General features: G+C 30.7%; 1 protein-coding gene across 3 annotated transcripts in view; it reads left to right on the top strand.

Annotated features, from left to right (window-relative positions):
- LOC124536436 (GTPase-activating Rap/Ran-GAP domain-like protein 3) overlaps positions 1-21,223 on the top strand; it is a 228,422-nt gene that overhangs the window by 174,900 nt on the left and 32,299 nt on the right. For all 3 annotated transcript variants that reach the window (XM_047112988.1, XM_047112996.1, XM_047112980.1), the window contains one exon: positions 7,522-7,591. In XM_047112988.1, coding sequence (XP_046968944.1) covers positions 7,522-7,591 — 70 coding nt within the window. The remainder of the gene's footprint in view (positions 1-7,521; positions 7,592-21,223) is intronic.

Raw genomic sequence — 21,223 nt, 5'->3', positions numbered from 1 at the left:
ATACTTACAAGTTCTGGACCATAGATAAATTATTATCTTTATAAATTAAATTTCATAAAGTCTTTGCTTTTGTTATCTTTTACTCATCGTCCAATATGAATAATTATTTTAAAAATAGAATGTGTCATATTGCTTAAATATTTAGTAATAACAATACTTTGTTTTGTTTAGAATAAATCCAGGGACAGGTACCGTAGTTCTATTAAAATCACATCGGTAATCCTATCTGTAAATTATGACTGCAATCTATTTATTTATTTTTACCGTATTATCAGCAAGTATCGTAAACTCTAAGTTTCTATTCTGTTCCATTTATCAGCAGGAGTCGTTATTGATATCCACAATTTACCATCACAATACGACGCGAAAGATACAAAGTATAGCTGTTATCTGAACACTCGGTACAACGATTTTCTCTCCCCTCTTGTCCCAATGTTAGTATACCTCAGGCTTAAATCTCAAAAAAAAAACTGCTAGTGTTTTTTTTTTCACCTTAAGAAATGATCGTGAAAAATATGCATGAGTGTTAGCTAACACAAATGCATCCAATCCCTTATACTAACTTATAATCTGATTAGGTGGCAATCAGAAATGACTGTGGAGCGATAAGGCGCAGAGCCAACATTTTTCTGCTTGCCTCGGCACGGGAATGTAGCACTTCCAATTTCGTAGCTTCAGTCTTATTGGGAATTTCTTGACAGGAAAACTTTTTCATTGGCTCGATCCGGAATATGAATCTTGGGATTCTTCGATATCGTCAATTGCATGAAAAATAACAACATACTTGATAGTCCACAGACAGTCGTCCAACATAATTATGTAGAAAGTCTGAATCAACAACAATTTATGAAGATTTTAATTGAACAATTGCAAAAGAAAATATTTTTGCACCCTAATATCATACTTTACATTAATTATTTATAAAGATTGCTATGATTTTTATACATTGTAGCAAATTTATAAAAGCTATATATTAACAATTCTATATAGAGTTGCATATACTCGATAAATAAAATTTTAACAAAAAGAAAAACCGACTTCAAACAAAACACTATTTTTAAAACAAATGAATATGCATGAAAAAGTAATAAAAATAATTGCGTATTCAACATATTTTTTAGAGTCTTCCTAAGTTAAATGAAATGAAAAATATTAGACTACTTAAAAGTCGATTAACGATTATATCATGTAGTTATAGTTATTGGTATATTTGGAGCCGGTGTCAGCCACGGTGCCCTTGCCCCAACAATCAAAAGAAAGAAGCGATACGAGCCCCTTGATTGATCCAGTATATTATTGTGTAAACGGTAATTTGTAAAAACATATTTGTTAAAGTATTCTCGTATTGTTTTTTTGATAGATATACTGTAGGGTTTTATTGGCTGACACCGACTCCAAATATAACAATAATTATAACTACATGATATAATCGTTAATCGACTTTTAAGTAGTCTAATATTTTTCATTTCATTTAACTTAGGAAGACTCTAAAAAATATGTTGAATACGCAATTATTTTTATTACTTTTTCATGCATATTCATTTGTTTTAAAAATAGTGTTTTGTTTGAAGTCGGTTTTTCTTTTTGTTAAAATTTTATTTATTTTTTGATTTTAAGTGAAGCTGATGTTGACTAACTAATTTTTTTTTAATATGGATAGATTAAGCGTTCCGTTTATATGAGTCAGAAACTACTTCGAGGACAATTTCAAAGGAAACTTGCGAATAAAGCAAAAATAGACTTTCGAAAATGCGGATTTAATACGTCACACGGCATAAACTACAAGGATCTCTCGAAAGAGCTGTAATCGAACTCAGCAAAAATACTTTGAAATAGACCAACTATATTTCGTACATCATATGACATCACATCACATACACAAAATTTGATTAAAGATAGTAAGAAATTCTGCCCCATATCGCACCCTAACTGCGAGCCGTATAGGAGTTCTATCACTACATAGTATAAAACAAAGTCGCTTTCTCTGTCCCTATATCTTTAAATTTACGCAACGGATTTTGATGCGGTTTTTTTTAAAAGATAGTGTAATTCAAGGGGAAGATTTGTGTATATAATACATGAACAATATAGTAAAGAAACACTGATAATTTTAGAAGTTTGCGATGTGATGTCGTATATAAACAAATTCTGTAGTATATTTAGTATCAGTATTGCACCCGTGCGAAGCCGGGGTGGGTAGCTAGTTGATTATAATATTCGACTATGATAATTACATAAACATAACCACATTACGGAAGGTGACTCAAATATCCAAATAACCTATAAATAAAAGATTCGACCGAGTATCGCTAACGTGCTCCACAGAATTGTTCCGTTCCCTTCCGTTCCGTTACTTTGTCATGGATCCTGTGCTCAGAACCTTACCAAACTTTCACAAAATTACCCTAGAAGTATATATTTTATAATAAAAAAAGAATTTTCAAAATTGGTTAACGTGATTTTCAGTTATTCACCTATTTGTCGCGCATATACATAAGGCAAATTTGAGACTTATGTCGTTTTCACATGGATACCATCATCGGAAAAAAAAAATAAAAAAATGGGACCCCACGGGAAGCACTACCTTTCAAACAAAAAAAAAATTATCAAAATCGGTCCACCCAGTAAAAAGTTATGAGGTAACAAACATAAAAAAAAAAAAAAAAAAAAAAAAAAAAAAATACAGACGAATTGATAACCTCCTCCTTTTGGAAGTCGGTTGATAAAATACGCGTAAATCAATATAGTCCTACATCATAATAATAGTCTCTCGCGTCTCCGTCTCATATGTCACCTCAGGTAAACCAAATGACAGGAAAGCAGTGCAATTCTGTGAGATTTCACTTCGTATTACACTTATAGAAAGTTGACCGCTGTCAACGACTTTGCCGGGACGCGGTTTTGATACGAATATCCGATAAATATAATGATTACTGCCACATATCACAACAATCTCTCTGAGTTCTGCAATGAGGTTCGAATTATTTGAATCAGCGTTTGAAATTAATCACGCAAAATAGGTTCCAAAATAACGACATTTAGAATTTTACGGTGACAATTAAAATAGTACTCACTCTAATAGTTCTGATTTATATGAATGTCAAAATAAAACCAAAATAAATATAAAAGTCAGCGTTTTAAAATTAAAAAATAATATTATTACTCAAGAATCATAATGGAATAGCATGAAATCTGTTAGAGATCTTGATGCACTCCATTAAGTTTCTTTCCGCTTGGGCTTGCTTACTAATGTTATGAATGCTACTATTTATGGATTATGAAAAATATAAATTTATATACATATATATGCGAATAAGCTAAATCCAGGTAGACCTAGAAAAAGTTTTAACAATTTTTACACACAAATGATTATCCAGACCTAACTTTAACATCGGTACTTAGGCTGCTACTAGCTACTACTGAAATTAAATATCCAAATGTTGAGGCGTTTTTACGATTTTCGGAAAGAATAATTCATTCCCCTCGGTTGAAGCCGCCCTGACCTGAATAAAGTATGTCAAAACAAAATTCGAAATTTTATCCGAAGTTCATATGAAAAATTTGTTAAGCTATGAAACGTAAAACATCGAGAACCGTACAAAAAGTTACCTACAGACGAGAAACGACGAGTGGTGTTCATATTGAATTGAGTAGTGTCGAGAGCTCCGGCAACTAAGGGCCGCATTGAACGATATCTCAAAAGCGCCACACTCGAAAAGGTCACAGGGGACTTTAATATTAATGGATTTTTTAAAAATACGCTTATAAGAAATATATAATAATAAACCACACTTATGTCATTTATATATTTTTAACGACTCAAAACTTGACCAATCAAAGGATTTCCGCGAAGGCGTTCTCGTTCTTATGTAATAAATTTCTAAGCTCTCAGCCATTTATACTGTTAACATTCAATCATTCACTGATTCGGTTACGCGTGTTCGTGTATAGGCGCATAGTTTGCTTACAATGTGTGATACCTACATGGCTGTTAGCAATACAATCAAAAGTATCGATTTTTTACCGCAGGTTCAAGGTTCTACTAAATCAAATCGATCAATTACGTCGCTACGCTTCTTTGTAATTTGTATACTTAAACATCCTTGTAAAACAAACATTTATGATATTTTTTTTTAGTTTTGTTTAGTTTACGATAATAATGAGTATAAAATGACAAGTACATAAATACTTTGAAATCTGTTTTGATTCTTTTTTGATTTATATATTATTACAAGTAAAGCAACCCTTAAACCACTTTTATCACTGTGAAAACCTAAGGAAAGGTACCGGGCCCGTTTTGGTAAACCGGGCTATGTGTTGTTCTTATCCATTAAAACCACTGTGATGGTCGTCTTTAGAAAGGATCGGAGGGCCTACGGATTCGTATTGATATAATTCATCTACGGCCTCTTCCGTGCAGTGCTCCGCTCGAAACCCTTTTTAAGGGCCCTTAAATCATACTAAAACGAAAAAATCACAGTCCCTTACTGGTAACGACATTTGATATTTTCAATTAAACACTGATTTATTTATTAAAAAGTTATCTTTGAATTAACAATCGCCGTAATTAAAACAGATATTTCATCATGATATTATTATTTAGTATCGAATGAACGTTACCTGAATAATTAGTAAGTCGAATTAGTGAACATGACAATATAAACAATTATTTTTACTTATATAACGATGGCCTGTATTTATATATAGAACCTACGACACGCATGGTTTTAATCTTATTAAGCAGTTAATTCAAGTAAAACAAGTTACCGTAAAGTAATGAGCTCTCACAATAATTACTATAAAATGATAAATCAAATTACAACATTTTTCGTGTTCACTGCCTTATTATGGTACTTATATATGTATACTACAGAGGAAAATGAGGTTCACGCTTGACAGGTCAATAGTCTAAATTTAAAACGGATGAAACAGCGAAGCGCAGCGTCTTGTGTAATCTATATCTTCTATACATATAACAAAATTGAACTGTCTGTTTGTAATATTAAAATAACCGTTATTTGCTAAATGCGTATGCATGTGCTACACATACCAAAATGTACATTTTTTCATTTTTGACTGTGTAACTGTTTGTTCCGGCCATTCTGTGGAACAGCTGAACTGATTTTGGCAAATGGCTGTTGTAATAGGGAGTAACTTAGGCAACAAGATTTATTTTGTTGGTAAATACAAATGCGCCCGAAGTCGCGGGCACAGCTAGTAAAACTGTATACTATAAAACCTACTCCAGAACTGGTATTACAAAAACATGTCTCCTCGCTTGTATATTGCTAGCAATGCTAACTTTTTTATTAATAAAGAAATTGTTATGATATAAATATAATTGATACCAGTAGGTATCTAGTAGCACTCAGTATTAATGTAGGTTTTTTTAAGTAATTTTTTTTAGAATAATAAGTTCTTCAAATGTTAGTTTAAATAGATTTAGGATTTTGAAGTTTATTTATAGATTTACACAGCATTTTGGCTCACATAAATGTTAAATAAAAAACGCGATAAATTTAATTTCTGTCAATATTTCTGTTTGAAAAATCTATTAAAAAATCCAACACACTATATTTAACACATTTATTTATAGAATAATCTTCAATAAAAATTACACGCTTCAGCCATCCCTTAAATCGCCAGAATGTTGCTATATAAGTATAAAACGACCTTATTTACGTAACCTTGCTTATGAATAGACATTTTGATTGCATTACCTTCCTGAAATGTTAACTGGGGGCCTTTATGAGGTTCTTAGACATAAAAATGTGAGGGAGTAAAGTTGCTGAATTCTCATGATTGGCTTTTAAATGTTTAAAACGAATGTAAGAACCGTAAAATTATATAATAAATCCATTTATAAAGACAGAAAGAGATTCTTTTTTTTGAAAAATTTTTTCTTTATAATTTCTTCTTTATAATTGTTGGTGTGAGCGGAGTTAACCTAGTGGCTTTTACCACTTGCGAAGATAGCGAGTTCTAACCCGGGCAAACATCACTAAAACTGCATGTCGTATTTTATATTTATAATTACACGATATCACGCTAGTCGATGAAGGTAAACTTCGTGAGAATTTTCCACGTTTTTTATGAACATCCACTAACAAATCCACGTGATTGAAAAAGCTCCTTCTGCACTCTCCTTATAAACCAGAGGAGTTATCATTATGTGAATCATTTAGACAGTGGTCGCGTAAGGCGTGGACGGTGTGGGCCTCGCGCCTCACCCCCGAAAAACTAGATTTAAAAAAGTATAGAATATCCAGAAAATTACATTGGGATCAGAATAATGTATGTGATGTGAAAAAAAAATGAGTGAAACACATTATTTTTAGATCTTGTTCCGCCACTTCATTTACAGTATATAAACTATACTTTTTGCTGGCATCGTCATCGAGCAAAGGAAAAATCACAACAGACTGTGTAGCTTCAATTTAAAACCGCCATTATCGAAAACCCAAAGTAATCAAGGTTCGTTAAATAAATGGCACCCGAAATAAATAAGCACGCAAACGTGTACAAAAGGTCATCCGTGGCTTTACGACGGACAACGAGGCAACCACTAATTTAAATCAATCTGTAAATCTTAATTAGTGAAGCGAACTTTATGTTACACAGAATGGCAACACTGATAGACTTTCAATTTTAACAAAACAGGGAGAAAGAAACGTTTTAATTAAATATTAACCTATACATTCTTAATCTACCTCATTTAGACAAATGAAAGAGCCTTAACTTGACAGTGTAGTATAAAACTTATAAACTTAAAAGGCATTATTTTTATTGAAAGTCATCAAGGATATTTTTATTATTTTCTCCATAATTTTTATATTTGACGAATTTTGATACTTTAGTTAAGTGTGTGTCACTTTAAAGAATAACACGTTTATTTACTCTAAAATAGGCAGGTAGACTAACAAATAGACCAACTGATGCTTAGTAGTCACCTATATCAATAAAATTGCCACAATATCACTAACGCATCTAAGTTAGCTGTTATATCGGTTATGCTTGTAGTACACAACTCATTTATCCTTTATACCAGAACACAGTAATATTGATTCTTGGCTTCATATGCTACATATGAAATGTAGGAGGCTAAGGGTTTTTACCCAAAAGGGCTTGCCCATAACTTACAACCGAGATACTCAGTGTTAATACAATCAGAATCTTAAATCCCATTTTAGCACATTGATGATATAAGATGCGTCACTCATTTTTTTGGAGAAGTTTTTCACTTCTCCATCAAATAACACATTTGCTCGTTTACCTTTCTAATACATAAACTTAATAAATAATCATAAAAATCTAATATATATACATTTATATTATTTGCTAACGATTTTTTATCAGGCTTTTTGTAATGGTTATATTTGAGCAACCTTATTGTTGAAACTTAACACTTAGGACATTCTTTTAAGTTTTATCATTATACAAAGTCTATATACCTATGTATATTTAATCATAAAGTGATTTGTTGGTACAAAGTTAATAAATTGCTTTTCTTTTCTTTCGCAGCTCGTCAGCGAGTGAGCTTATATCGAGGCGAGGCGTGTTCTCCCGCAGACAGTATGGCTCCGTTGAACAGGTAAATGTTAAGACATATTCGTGCTTTGTATACAATTTTATTCCAGAGACATTTTGATGTGAAAATTTTCTTAATTTATAGCCTTATTCGAGATTTTACGTTAAATATAATTATGATATACGCATATCAAAGGATATTCGTGTAACTGCTTATATAACCTGAATAAATAATGATGCTGATAAATAATGCTGTTGAATAAAGAGGTCAATTATTAACTGAAAAATTATATAAGAAGTGTATCACAACCGTAGGTATACTTGATGACCAGTAACTTTTTAGGTACAGCCCTCAAGGTTTTAAGGGTCATTATTAATCATTTAAGGCGGGCTGGCGATCAAGAGCTTAGCTTATGTAACTGTAGACGTCTCGCAAATTGATGTTTCAGCTAAACTATTCTACGTTAACTACACAAATAAGCCAGTTCATAGCAATCCGACATAACGCAAGCTAAGCTAATCCTCCGAATTCACATTTCATTTTTAACTTTGGCTTAGTTTTTACCAAGCATTTCAAAAATCTAGCTTTGCCATGTTAATTACAGTAGCTCAGCTTAGTCAAAACGTAGATTTGTTCTTGGTTAATCAATGTATAAAATGTGAAAATAAAATTAAAAACAATTATAGAATAAGCACTTTTATTCATCTCATTAAATAAGAAAATATATTTTTACTGGAATACACAAATTACCTAATAAATTAAGATATAGGTCTTATTACAATTGTTGTGTTAAAAACTTGTTCGTCCGGATTCTGTCAACGCAAACTCTACCCAAATGATCTAAGATTGATTCGTAAATCTCTTAAGTGGCTACAGAAAAAACGCATATATCTATACAACTATTAAACTAAAGTTGTACTTGATTAGTATGAATCGAATATAAATAATAAGAACATTAGTTTAGGTGAACTTTTTTTTATGGTATAGGTTGGCAGGCGAGCATATGGGCCACCTGATTGTAAGTGGTCACCATCACCCATAGACAATGACGCTGTAAGAAATATTAACTATTCCTTACACCAACCTTGGGAACTAAGATGTTACGTCCCTTGTGCCTGTAGTTACACTGGCTCACTAACTCTTCAAACCGGAACATAACAATAATGAGTACTATTATTTGGCGGTAGAATAACTGATGAGTGGGTGGTACCTACCCAGACGGGCTTGCACAAATCCCTACCACCAAGTAAAAAAAAAGTTTATACGTTTACGTATAAACTTTGAAAAATTGCAATTCGAACCAGTAGTTTTTGAAAAATAGCGAGTATATGAAAATAAAACGCGTGAATAAATACACGAAGCGTATTGTATAGGGTATGAGCACGGGTGAATAGGTCGGTTGACGAATGTTTATATCTCATTGGTTAAAAAATAACGAAGGGTAAAATCCATATTTTACCCGTGCAAGCTCGAGGAGTATTAAATATTACAATGAAACTTATGGAATGACTACTTATCCCCGTGGACTCGTCTGATTAAATTTTAATTCATTATAGAGTGCTCACGACGAAAAGATCTTTTCATTAATTTTATCAGCCATCGGGTACTTCTCAGAAGTAGTTTTGTTATTACATTTCAAACTCCCGTCATCGTAATGAGATAATATGCATACCCGTTTTAATGAACATCTTTAAAATAAAATAAAATAACAGCTGGGGTCTCACTAACAGTAAAGTTACAAACCCACTGTTGGGATAAGACCTATTTTGAGGAGGTGATTTGGAACTTTTGTACTCCACAACACTGCCTCAATGCGAGTTTCTCATCCGCCAAATGCAGGTTTTCTCAAGTTTTCTTTCGGATAAAAAATCAGTGGTATTTGGGTTTGAACTCATAATCATCGGTTATATTCTTCTAACAAGATTCCGATTTAGAAATGATGACGTGATAGAAAGTGCCTAAGTATTATTTCAGACTATAATCTCTGTGCCAAATTTCATTCAGATCCGTTCAGCCGTTTCGCTGTGATTCAGTATCAAACATTCATCGACACAAATTATTGCATTTATAATATTAAATGAATATATAGGCTTTTAGAGTAATTAAATAAATATTATTATCATAAATCATTTCATTTTATTTCACAATAGCTCGAATATCACAAAGCCGTTCCCTTTTCCATGAATAACGTCAGCCCATATTTCTATAGAAAGGAAATTATTTATATGGCATGCCATTGAAATTATTTGTATTGCAACGTAAAACAAGTTTTTACGTAAATGCTAATATTTTAGTTTGGTTTACATTATTCTACATGCGCTTAGTTCAATTTGACGTGTTTTAAGTAATACTTGAATAATATTTAAAAAAGTATATACTATAACTTACATTTTTATAATATAGTAATATCTAATAGTATCATATATTTGTTTCATCGCAAAACAATTTCTAATATTAGCAGAAGATCCAAAGACTCCTGATTTATAAACAAGCATTCATCACTGCATTTATGAGGTAGTAGGGCTTTCTGCTTTGTCTGTCTAGGTTGTGTAACCTATCGACAAACAGAAAAATTTGGTATTGTTGTGTATCTTTTTTAAGAGTAAGTTAACTAGTTTAACAATACAAGCACAAGGGACAAGGGACATAACGTCTTAGCTCCCGAGGTTGGTGGCGCATTAGCGATATAACAAATGCTGAATATTTTTACATGACGCCAATGTCTATGGCTACGTACTGTTAGGTGGCATTATTTGCCTTGCAAGCTATTAAATTTTCGCATACAAAAACTATAAAAAACATAGAAAAGTCATACATAATTTGCCTTTATAATTTATCTCATTTTCGGCGATGAAGGAAGACATCGTGAGGAAATCTATATGTGTGGATTGTACACCTCACTTATATTAAAATCGGGCATATTGTGAGAAGCTTTTTAAAGTTCTTCTTAAATTGAGGTGAAGCCTTAGCCCAGCTGTGGGACGTTTAAACACTTTATTTTACAGCTTCTTAAACTCTAAACTATGTTACAGTTTAATTTAACTACATTTTAATATTTATTTATACATTTTCTTAGTTTTTTTTTATTCAAACTAATCACAAACTATGCTAAAAATAAATTACAATGGGTTTGTTTATATAAACATGATTTACGTTCAGGACTTAAAATACATCATCGCAAAATAAAAAATATGCATTGACGACTAATTTATTATACTTCCTGAAGTATTTCATTAAGAGTTCTCAATCATGGACTTATTGGAAGCTGTAAGCTTCGTAAAGAGTGATAATTAAAATTTTTATCGAATCCTAAACTTTTAAGGACTTCAATTAATATTCTGCCTCGGATATTAATTTAGTCAGTGTCGTATAATGAAAAAAACCAAGATAATTAAAAACACTCAACACCAAGACCAACTTTACTGATTATATCATTATTAATATGCTAAAAAAGATTGATATATGCTCTTATAAATAGTTATATAACTTGGTTATTTTCGTTTATTCGGGTTATATTAACTCATCTACATTGCTATCAAATTTGTTCTGGTGATACTTTTTAATTGCACAAATAACTAATTTTAACATTTTTTACCACCAATAAACCAAGGAGTTTGTATTAATAAAAAATGAGGCGGTACTTAATTTGTTCCAAAGTAATACTTGTCCAAGATCAGCCTTCTTATAATTTAAATGTATAATCTTTGATGTATGTATTTGGGCCAGAAATTTCCATTATTCATTACATCGTCTACTGCATATTCAACCTTTTATATACATAAAGAGAGCATTGTTGTTAATTTTCTCTACACTCATGATCCGGGTTTAATGAGAATCAGTAGGAGGGTTCCTACTAATAGTTCTTATATTAGAGAATAAGCCCAACGGACAACGTTTTAAGCTAAAGCGTTATTAATAATATATCTCATCTCCGTTTATTAATTAAGTATAATACAAATGTTGGTTCACAATTTATAATGATATTTGCAGTAGGTCACTTTCCATTACGTATACGGTATAAAAGATTTCATCCACTCCTCGTACAAAGGAATCATTGTAATCTCCTGAATATTACAGTAGAGAACAATGTCGGAGTATACTTTTATACAAACCTAGACGAGGTTTATTATTTCATAGAAAATCATGAAATGAAATGTCGCTGACAGTTTAGTGATACCCATACAAAATGACAAAATAATAGAATTTTACGTAATGCTTCCTACGTGGAAGTATTTATGTTTTTGGAAATAAAACTAATATTATGATGAAATAAGTTTAGTTTGTTTCCAGTTTCAGGACGGATATGGACTGTATTATGGCACGGGTACGTTTAAATGTTACAATGTCCGAGCCAACGTCGCCAAACTAGAACAAATACATGAATACATTGTGTCTAGAATTTGTAAATTTCTAAACCTACTACGTAACAATCCATGACGTATATGTACACTTAATAAATAAACTACTATTTAACATAACGCTATTGCAATATATGTGGAATGATCGTTTTAATTGTATAAACAAGGATGACAATTTAAAATATTAAGTGTGTCTAAGAATTTTGGTACACGCGGAAGGATAACCTATTAGCATGGCATAGGCGAATAGATGCTGATAATATTTTTGTCTATATCATTTACCTTTAAATTTCTATTTAATATATATCACGGAAGATACACGTTGCAATTCGAAATGCTTAATTTGTAAATACTACATGAACATCTACTAATACTATTCAGTAAAGTTTCTAAATCGTTTGTCATTTACCAGTAATTATTTAGTAACTCAGTAAAACCTTCAGTAAAATCCACGTAGTTATAAAACACACTGCCCCGTTTTGCCAAACAAATATAATAAAAGTAACCTAAGATAGTATAATAATTTAAAATAATGATCGTATATGGAATTCACGAATTAATCACGTAGTAATAAAACACTATGGAAAAAGAGCGTAATTGTGTATGAGAATACAAAATTACAATCTAGTGTACCTCAAAGGAGTATCTTAGGGACTCTTTTATTTCTCAGTTACATAAATGAATAGGAGTACATCTTTAAAACATCAAATGGCTTGTTACTAAAAATATATCTGTTTTATGTGTGTGTGTGTTTGTATTATTCGTTTTTATCTAAAGATTAAACAGTTTTAAAGGCATTTATGTATATTTTATATTTAGTTTTAATGTACAGGAGTACTTGTTACCATGCTATTTAATTATATTTCACAGTCTAATATAATTAAGTCACCAGTAAATTAATATACTTTACAAAATCTTAAGTTTGATCATAATTAGTAAGTAGCTAATTGGAAATTAAAAATTTAGAAATTCAATTAAGTAAATTATTCGTTTCGTTCGTTCTAGAACTTGTTTAAATTGCAAATCTTGCGACTGTTCGGATAGCATACAATGGTGATACTGCCTCGGGTTCTCGATGCTATTTTCAAGTAGCACTTTACAGACTGGGAAAAGTTTTTAAATGTCGAAAGAGTCGAGTAAGAGTAATATATTGTGGTGGATATTATCGGTAAGCTTAAATTACTCAATTTATCAAGTTTCTCGTGTTTAAATGCTTAGCTTGTGAACATTTTTCCGAACTTTTTTAAATTTCTTTGCTCATTTTTCTTTTTCCTGAAGTTGCCTTAAGAATATCAAATATATATACTGACCTGCCAGATAATTCTAAATTCAATTTAAAGACAAACAATCATATAAAAAAGCTCCTGACCTTTACAATAAAAATTTAAATGTCAGTTACGTATGTATGTTAGGTGTCAATTTTTAATAAATTATTTATTTCTATATTAACAATACATAACATCCTATTATGTTTAGCCAAATTAAAGATGATGTTTATAATTAAAAATAATTTTAAATTTTAATATTATTTTCTTCGAAACACTAACATAAATTTCCTTTTTTTTTTAAAGTTTATATAATTCTATCTTATACATTGTTGTTTTCTAAGAAATAGGCACTTTCCTTTTTGGATACTTTGAACATCAACTTTTCCGTCCAAATTTAAATTAATCATTCGTGCATGTGTCATGTTAAACAAGGCGTGAAGACAGAGAGTATACTAATTGCTTCATTAGCGAATATATCAATCAACGGAGAGGACACACCTCGGCTGACAACAATGGAACACCACAATTCTGTGGGCCGACACACGTAGACATTAATGTGTTGACAATCAATCACGGGTTAGAGTGGCAAGTGCGATACTCATATTAAAATATAGGTTAATTGACCTTAAACTAGATTTATGGACTTCTGTCATTTTTTTCTTTTCCATAGAAACGTCCTGTTTAATAGACTTGATAAAACTCAGATGTTGATTTATTCATAAACAACATCTTCCTGGAATTAATAACTTTACTTGTAATGTTGAAAATTAATTTTAATGTTTTATTCTACGCTTGAAATAAATCTTTCTTATTGATGTTTTACGTCTTTCTAAGAATTCAAGATAAACGAAATCTAATAAAAGTTAAATGGAGGTGCGATTTGTAACCCGGTCAAGTGTCATTAAGATTAATTTCCAAGTAACATCAAGCTGGGATGTTATGTAGGTTCATAACCATAACCGAAACTGTCAAATTTTCGAATTACAAAATGTATGTATCCGTAACCGAAACCGAATGATATTTTTTTAATATAATTTTGTTTTTACCTCGTTTTATACTTACTAAGTGGTGACCAATTATAATCAAGCATTTGTACGTCTGCCTGACAGTTTAAAAAAAAGATCCACTATAACGTCTTTATGTAAAACGTACAATTTGCGCTGTCACAGACACTGAACGAAATTCTTAATAATATAGGCGACCAAATGTTTTTAATTTAAATCCTAATACAAATCTTGTACCTGCTAGATAGTACGTCGTTATTTAATACAATGTATTTTACACAATATCTCGTTTTTATATCTACAATGTTTGAACTCTGCCACCCTTGTAGGATCCAACTAAAAAAATTAGTTCCGCTTAGGTTCTCTTATACAATGAGACTAGCATTACCATTATAATAAAATCCAAGCATCCTTAAGCAAAAAGTATTTTTTCAATGAGTAATAAGATTTTTTACTAAATTAATTACATTTTATTAATTATGCTTAAACAATTGCTTAAAACGTTCTCTCTCTCTCCTATGCAAGCTTAAAGGAAGTTACTAGTTTGTTTTTATAAATAAAAGCTAATAAAAAAAGTTTGTACTGAAGGTTTTGCTCCTTGCAGCAATAAATAATAAATGATGTTCTTTCCAACTGGCCTTGTATACGGTCTTTTAATCTTTAACCATCAGAGTTTACTTGTTTCTAACTTTCCAAACTAGGGTAGAGAAACTGTTACCCACAGCTATAAACTTACAAATTGTACGATTGGCTTTACGTTTTTCCACGATCGATTTTATTTTTCAAGACCGCCTCATTGTAAATTAAATTTTTTTTTAGATACATCTCTTTATATTTTTTATGTGAAACTAAGTGGATCCTATTATGGCTTAGATTTGATTTGACAGATTTGTGATAACTTGAAGATTTATTTTTTAACAAAAACAACGTCTAAAACTTTTAATCTAACCCTGTCAATAACAATATATGTAAACTGTCAACAATATATTTAAAATGAAATCATGTTATAGTAACACAAAATTAAAGTTTAGTGACTGGGCTACTGTTGGTATTTATAAAAGTAGAAATAAATTATACGACTTATATGATATGAGGCGGTGGAATCGAAGCGTAGCCTTTTTAGAATACGTCATTAAATATTCCAAAATTTTTAAAACAGTATGCATTTCTGCTAAGTCCTTATATTTAAAGAAAAAAATCCTGAATTCTGATAATAGAATTAAAGCCACATGGGATGTTATTAGTAGTGTTAGTGGAAAACCCAAAAAGGAAATGATACCAATAGAATTGAACACAGGTAGTAGATACACGAGTTCTGAATTAGAGGTTGCTAATTTATTTGAATCATTTTTTGATAAAGTACCCCATAAAATAACATTTCATTTAAAATCATCTACATCAAATGCAGCTAGGTTATTAAATAATAGTGTTTCTAAATGCGTTATTGATTTTTCATTTGAAACGGTTTCTGCAATAGATGTCATAAAAGTATTTAAAACTGTAAATATTAAAAAAACTAACGACATATGGGGCATTTCGGTAAAATTTTTTAATAACATCATATACGATATTGCTCCGTATATAGCAGTAATTTTTAACAAGAGTTTGGACACGGGTTCATTTCCTAACTTGTTAAAATGTAGTAAAGTTTTACCACTTTTTAAAACTGGAAACAGAAGCGATCCCGGTAATTACAGGCCTATTTCAATACTCCCATCCTTAAGTAAAATCTTCGAAAAAATTATTTTAAATCAACTTCTCGTCCATTTCGGTACAAATGCTATTTTTCATGGTGAGCAATTCGGTTTTAGAAGAGGTCGCTCGACAACTGATGCGGGAATTGCGCTTCTCAAACATATTTACGATGCTTGGGAGAAATCACAGAACGCTATTGGAGTATTCTGTGATTTATCTAAAGCATTCGATTGTGTAGAACACGAAACGCTTCTTTATAAGCTCAAATATTACGGTGTTAAAGGTAAAGCTCTTGATCTCATCGCTTCATATTTAAGTCAAAGAATCCAGCAAGTTTTCATTAATGGAATAAAGTCTTCTGGATCAACGTTAAAAATGGGAGTTCCACAAGGTTCAATTCTGGGTCCCTTTCTATTCCTAGTATATATAAATGATCTTCCTTTCTATGTTAAGGGTATTTGTGATATAGTGTTGTTTGCTGACGATACTTCGCTGATTTTTAAGGTTGACAGGAAAAAAAATGACTATGACGATGTGAACTGTGCATTATCACAGATACACAATTGGTTTACGGTAAATAATTTAGTTTTGAATGCTCAAAAAACAAAATGTGTAGTTTTTACCCTACCTAATGTTAGCAAGCAAAATTATAATATATCTTTAAATGGTGACCGTCTTGAAGTAGCTGATACTACGGTGTTTTTAGGAATAGAATTGGATTCCAGACTTCAGTGGACTTCTCATTTATCATCCCTAACAGGAAGACTCAGCTCCGCAACATACGCGGTTAGAAAAGTTAGACAACTAACTGATATTGATACCGCTCGTTTAGTTTATTTTGGTTATTTTTACAGTATTATGTCATATGGCATATTACTTTGGGGTAACGCTGCAGATATTGAATCTGTCTTTATTTTACAAAAGAGAGCAATTCGGTTTATTTATAATCTTGGAGCTAGAGACTCTCTTCGGGATGTTTTTAACAGAGTAGGAATACTAACTGTTGCGTCGCAATATATTTACAACAATATCATGTATATTCACAGTAACATTGATCACTTTGATAAAATCAGTGATAATCATTGTATATGCACTAGAAGTAAGGATAAACTTATAACGCCAAGTTTCCGACTCCGCAAAGTCAATGGATCCTTCTTGGGGCAAGGTATCCGTTTCTATAATAAAATTCCGCAGAAATTTTTAACTTTGCCGTTTAGTAAATTCAAATCGTTTGTTAAAAATACATTGGTAGAAAAAGCATACTATTCGATACAAGATTTTGTAGATGATAAAAAAGCGTGGAGTTAATACCTGTTGACTTCCAAGCAGGATACATTAATTGAAATAATTGTATTTAATTAACATGACGCTGTATTTTTTAAATGTTAAAAAAGAGTAACTACTGAGTTTCTTGCCGGTTCTTCTCGGTAGAATCTACTTTCCGAACCGGTGGTAGCTTCACTTAATTGTAAAATGACGATTCAAAAGTGCTTATAAAAGCCTACTTGAATAAAGTTTATTTTGATTTTGATTTTGATTTTGAATCAACGTTAACAAGATTTTCAATCGACAAGTGAGTTGCTACCATATGACAGTCAAATCCAGCTATCGCCGAAAGCTCATTGGTCAAAATATATCATCAGTTTCCTATCACACATTGCCGTCCCTTTTCGGGAAATCACTCCTACAGTAGAAAGAGTTAGTTACATATACAACAGTTACGTTTATTTTTATGTGTTCATACACACACACACTCACACATACACATAGATATTACTGCTATAAAATTATAAATCAATGAACAATATTTAAATTAAATCTACATAATTAATTGCTACCCTAAATGTTAACGATGCGTGCATAGTAATGTATATATTCTGTTTTAGTGAATCGTGATAGATATTATAAATTCCATTAATTAACGAGAATTTAATAATATTTATTTCAGTAATATGTTTGTTGTACCGTTATAATTAAAGTCGATTATGATTATTTATTTGTGTATTACTTACTATCTAAACATAGTTCATAAATCATAAACTAAGCTCATTAAATATATTCTCTCACATTTCAATTAGATTGAAATATAATAGACTTTTAAGTCACAAAAACGAGAATAATATTATTCATATATAATATTTCGTTCTTTATAATTAATAAAAAGTCATCATAAATCTTGTAAATATTTGAACAATCATTATTTTTATTTATCATTATAATCAAGATTATTGTTATTTATCTATTCTCTAATATAATCAAAGTTAATAATTTAAAGGCTTTCGGTTGATTGTGTTTCGACGAAAGTGTTTCTTTTATTTTTTTCTACTTAGCAATTCACTATTTCCTAATCCTCATTTCCCAGCGGAAATTAGGTTAATGAGCAGTTTGGATCTGTTTCTGATTTATGGAAGTGAAAATTCAATCTGAACGTTAAAATGAGATGAGTTTGAATTCCAGTTATTGGAGTACAGTTTATTTCTACCGAAAGTACACAGATTATTTAGAAACATTACATTAAAATATCTGTTAATTATTAACTTAAAAATCATACAATATACACAATTACAATACATATTTATTTTTTAATAAATAGCAAAATATTTATTATTTATTACGAAAAGCACTTATATTATTAATGGATTTTTATGAACGTATAGACCGATTATCATGAAATTTTGTAAAGGAGTAATTAAGTTATTCAATATTGTTTGTTTACTTTTAATAAAAACTAAATAAAGTTACTCACGGGGTCTTAGAAATATTAAGGCAATTGTCTGTCACAAATTTCGATAAGTAAAATACTTTTTGCCCTTGTTTTGAATAGCCCATCCCGATTTTTAAGAGACACACAAAGACATTTTCAACTGATGGAATTACGTATTTTTTGTTAAAATCGATATTCCAGAACCCATATACAATTCCACTTACCAGGTCCAATCTATACCATTTAAAAACTTACTTCATAAAAAATTAGCAACTATTATTTGCAAACACTTTAATAATCATACTTTAATAACATATATGCGTTATTGGATACTGCTAATACTCATAAAGATCCGCTTATGTGAACTTAATATCAATCTTTTGGCTGCGTAACGGATTTTAATATCGCTGTCTATAATAAAGCATTAAACGACGAAATCTTCTGGTTGAACATTAATTTTGCAGCTTAATGACTTAAGGAACTGCTGTAATAAAGATCTCTAGTGTGCGATACCATTTTGAAGTTAACTATTAAGCCGTGTCATACTATTACGAGACTGTCATTCGATTGTAGGTCATCATCCTCAGTCTAACTTGACCTACTTATGTCGAGGCATCTTGGAGATTTTAGACTGGTACTTACAATGGCTAGACTTACAGTTTCATCCACGACCATGTCTACGTTTTTAACCTCGCTGTTAGCTTTTCTCACTCCACAATCCCACGATCATTAAAAATATTTTAGTTTTCCGATGCATTTATGGTTCCGTGATTTAAGTTTTTTCTTTAATTAAAAATTACGAGTTTTTGTGGTTCCTGTTTCGTTTTTCTCTTTAGTTTTTCGTTCAATTATTTTTTTCTTTTGTTTGCGATGTGTCATTCTAATTATATTCATAAACGAAAATTTACATATTATGATATCTCAATATTCATTCTAGATATATGAAATTATATGTTTGACATAGATCATATATATAAACTAGTTAGAAACATATTTTTTTATCTTTGTGACACAGCCGGAAATTATTTCAGTTGTCACTCACGTTGAACGTTTTTTTCATATCTCCAAAAAAACTACGTAAAATTACTTACCTAAATAAGAGATAGAAAACAGTACCCGGACCACGTTTTAAGCAATAAAACAAAATATAAAATACTATTACATATTATGTGATTTTCATTTATTATCGAAGCTGGTGTTGCCCGGTTAATATAACGGGTGAAACAAAAAAGCAACAAGCTTCGAACTAACACTGCCCAACATGGGGATGCTTACAACCCCTTTACTGTCACATTACCACACATAGGGACAGCTCAAAATAATTTAGTTCATATATTACCTTTTTGCTCCAATGATAAGCTGTTCTCAAACCATGATATTTACTAGAATATGAAATAACACGAACGAATTTATAATCGATCTTTGAATGTGTATTAAACCCTAAAATACTTGTAATTTTTTTTCTATTTCTTAACATTGATAAAAAAATATGTCCCTTTGTTATTTACAAACCTATGCTGGAGCCATTTCCCGCGAACTAAAAGGATTTTCTCGAAGTCCATACCCCGATATTTCGATTTCTTTCGCTCATATTAGATACAAAGATGCTTTCATTGATATCGAAAAACGGAATACATAGTAATATCAGTGTATAAACGAAATAAATCAACGACTTTAAACTAAAAAAAGAATTAATTACTAAGCTGTTTCCTCGTCTATTTTATCTACAGTTACTCGCACTTTATCAACATTATTCAGAACCCTAAGTGCTTTCTTGCTCGACTCGCATTAGATCTTTTTTATTATATGAGGATAACGACTCTCAGAAATTTAGTAAATATTTAATGTGAATTTACGACGAATATTTTATTCGGAATTATTCATAAAAATATTTAATTTCAGTGATTTTATTATTTTTCTAAGCCCTTTATTCGGATAAACGACGTAACGTCGCTACGACATCCAATCAATAAAATGGATTACATTCAATATACAAATATGATAAAACGCTATTTTCCATATCTTTTATTTATTCATTTTATACCTAAAAGTTTTTGAATCTGAACGTAGTTTAATTTACTACCAAAAAATATATTTGTACAGTACGTTACGTTAGGTTAGGTTACATATAAAATAAACATGGTACACAATTTAATCTGTAAAGAGTATTTCCTGAGGAAATAAAACATTTCACCAATATTACGGAGGCAAATTGAATTTCAGTTCAGGAAATGAGATCTGGTAACAACTTTATTTTTGACAAGCACAACTTAAGTTGAAAATTCATGTAATCTCAATAACCCGAAAATACATATTACGTGGCTGTCATGTCATGTCATGATATTATAATATTTTTTATGATATATATCCAAAGGAAGTTTTATTGATCGTTCGTGTATTTATTAGTTATAAGAATTTATCTTTATACTTTTAAACAAATATTATCATACATGTACTTTTTTATTAAAATGAAATGTTTTGATTTTATTTTTATAAGATCTGTATTGTTTCCAATTAAAACTAGTAAAGATAGTTTTCGTGTGAGTACCCATTGCCACGAGACTTCACCCTCATAATATCGCGGATTTATCTTGGATTAACTCCGAAGAGTCCGCTCTACTATTCTGCCGACCTTTTACTTTTCTCTTTTTAATGCAATATAATCC

This window comes from Vanessa cardui, chromosome 2 (genome assembly GCF_905220365.1).
Source record: "Vanessa cardui chromosome 2, ilVanCard2.1, whole genome shotgun sequence".
NCBI classification, from domain to species: Eukaryota; Metazoa; Arthropoda; class Insecta; order Lepidoptera; family Nymphalidae; genus Vanessa; species Vanessa cardui.
Note: the sequence above shows the minus strand (reverse complement) of the source record. Positions and strands in the feature narration are given on the sequence as shown.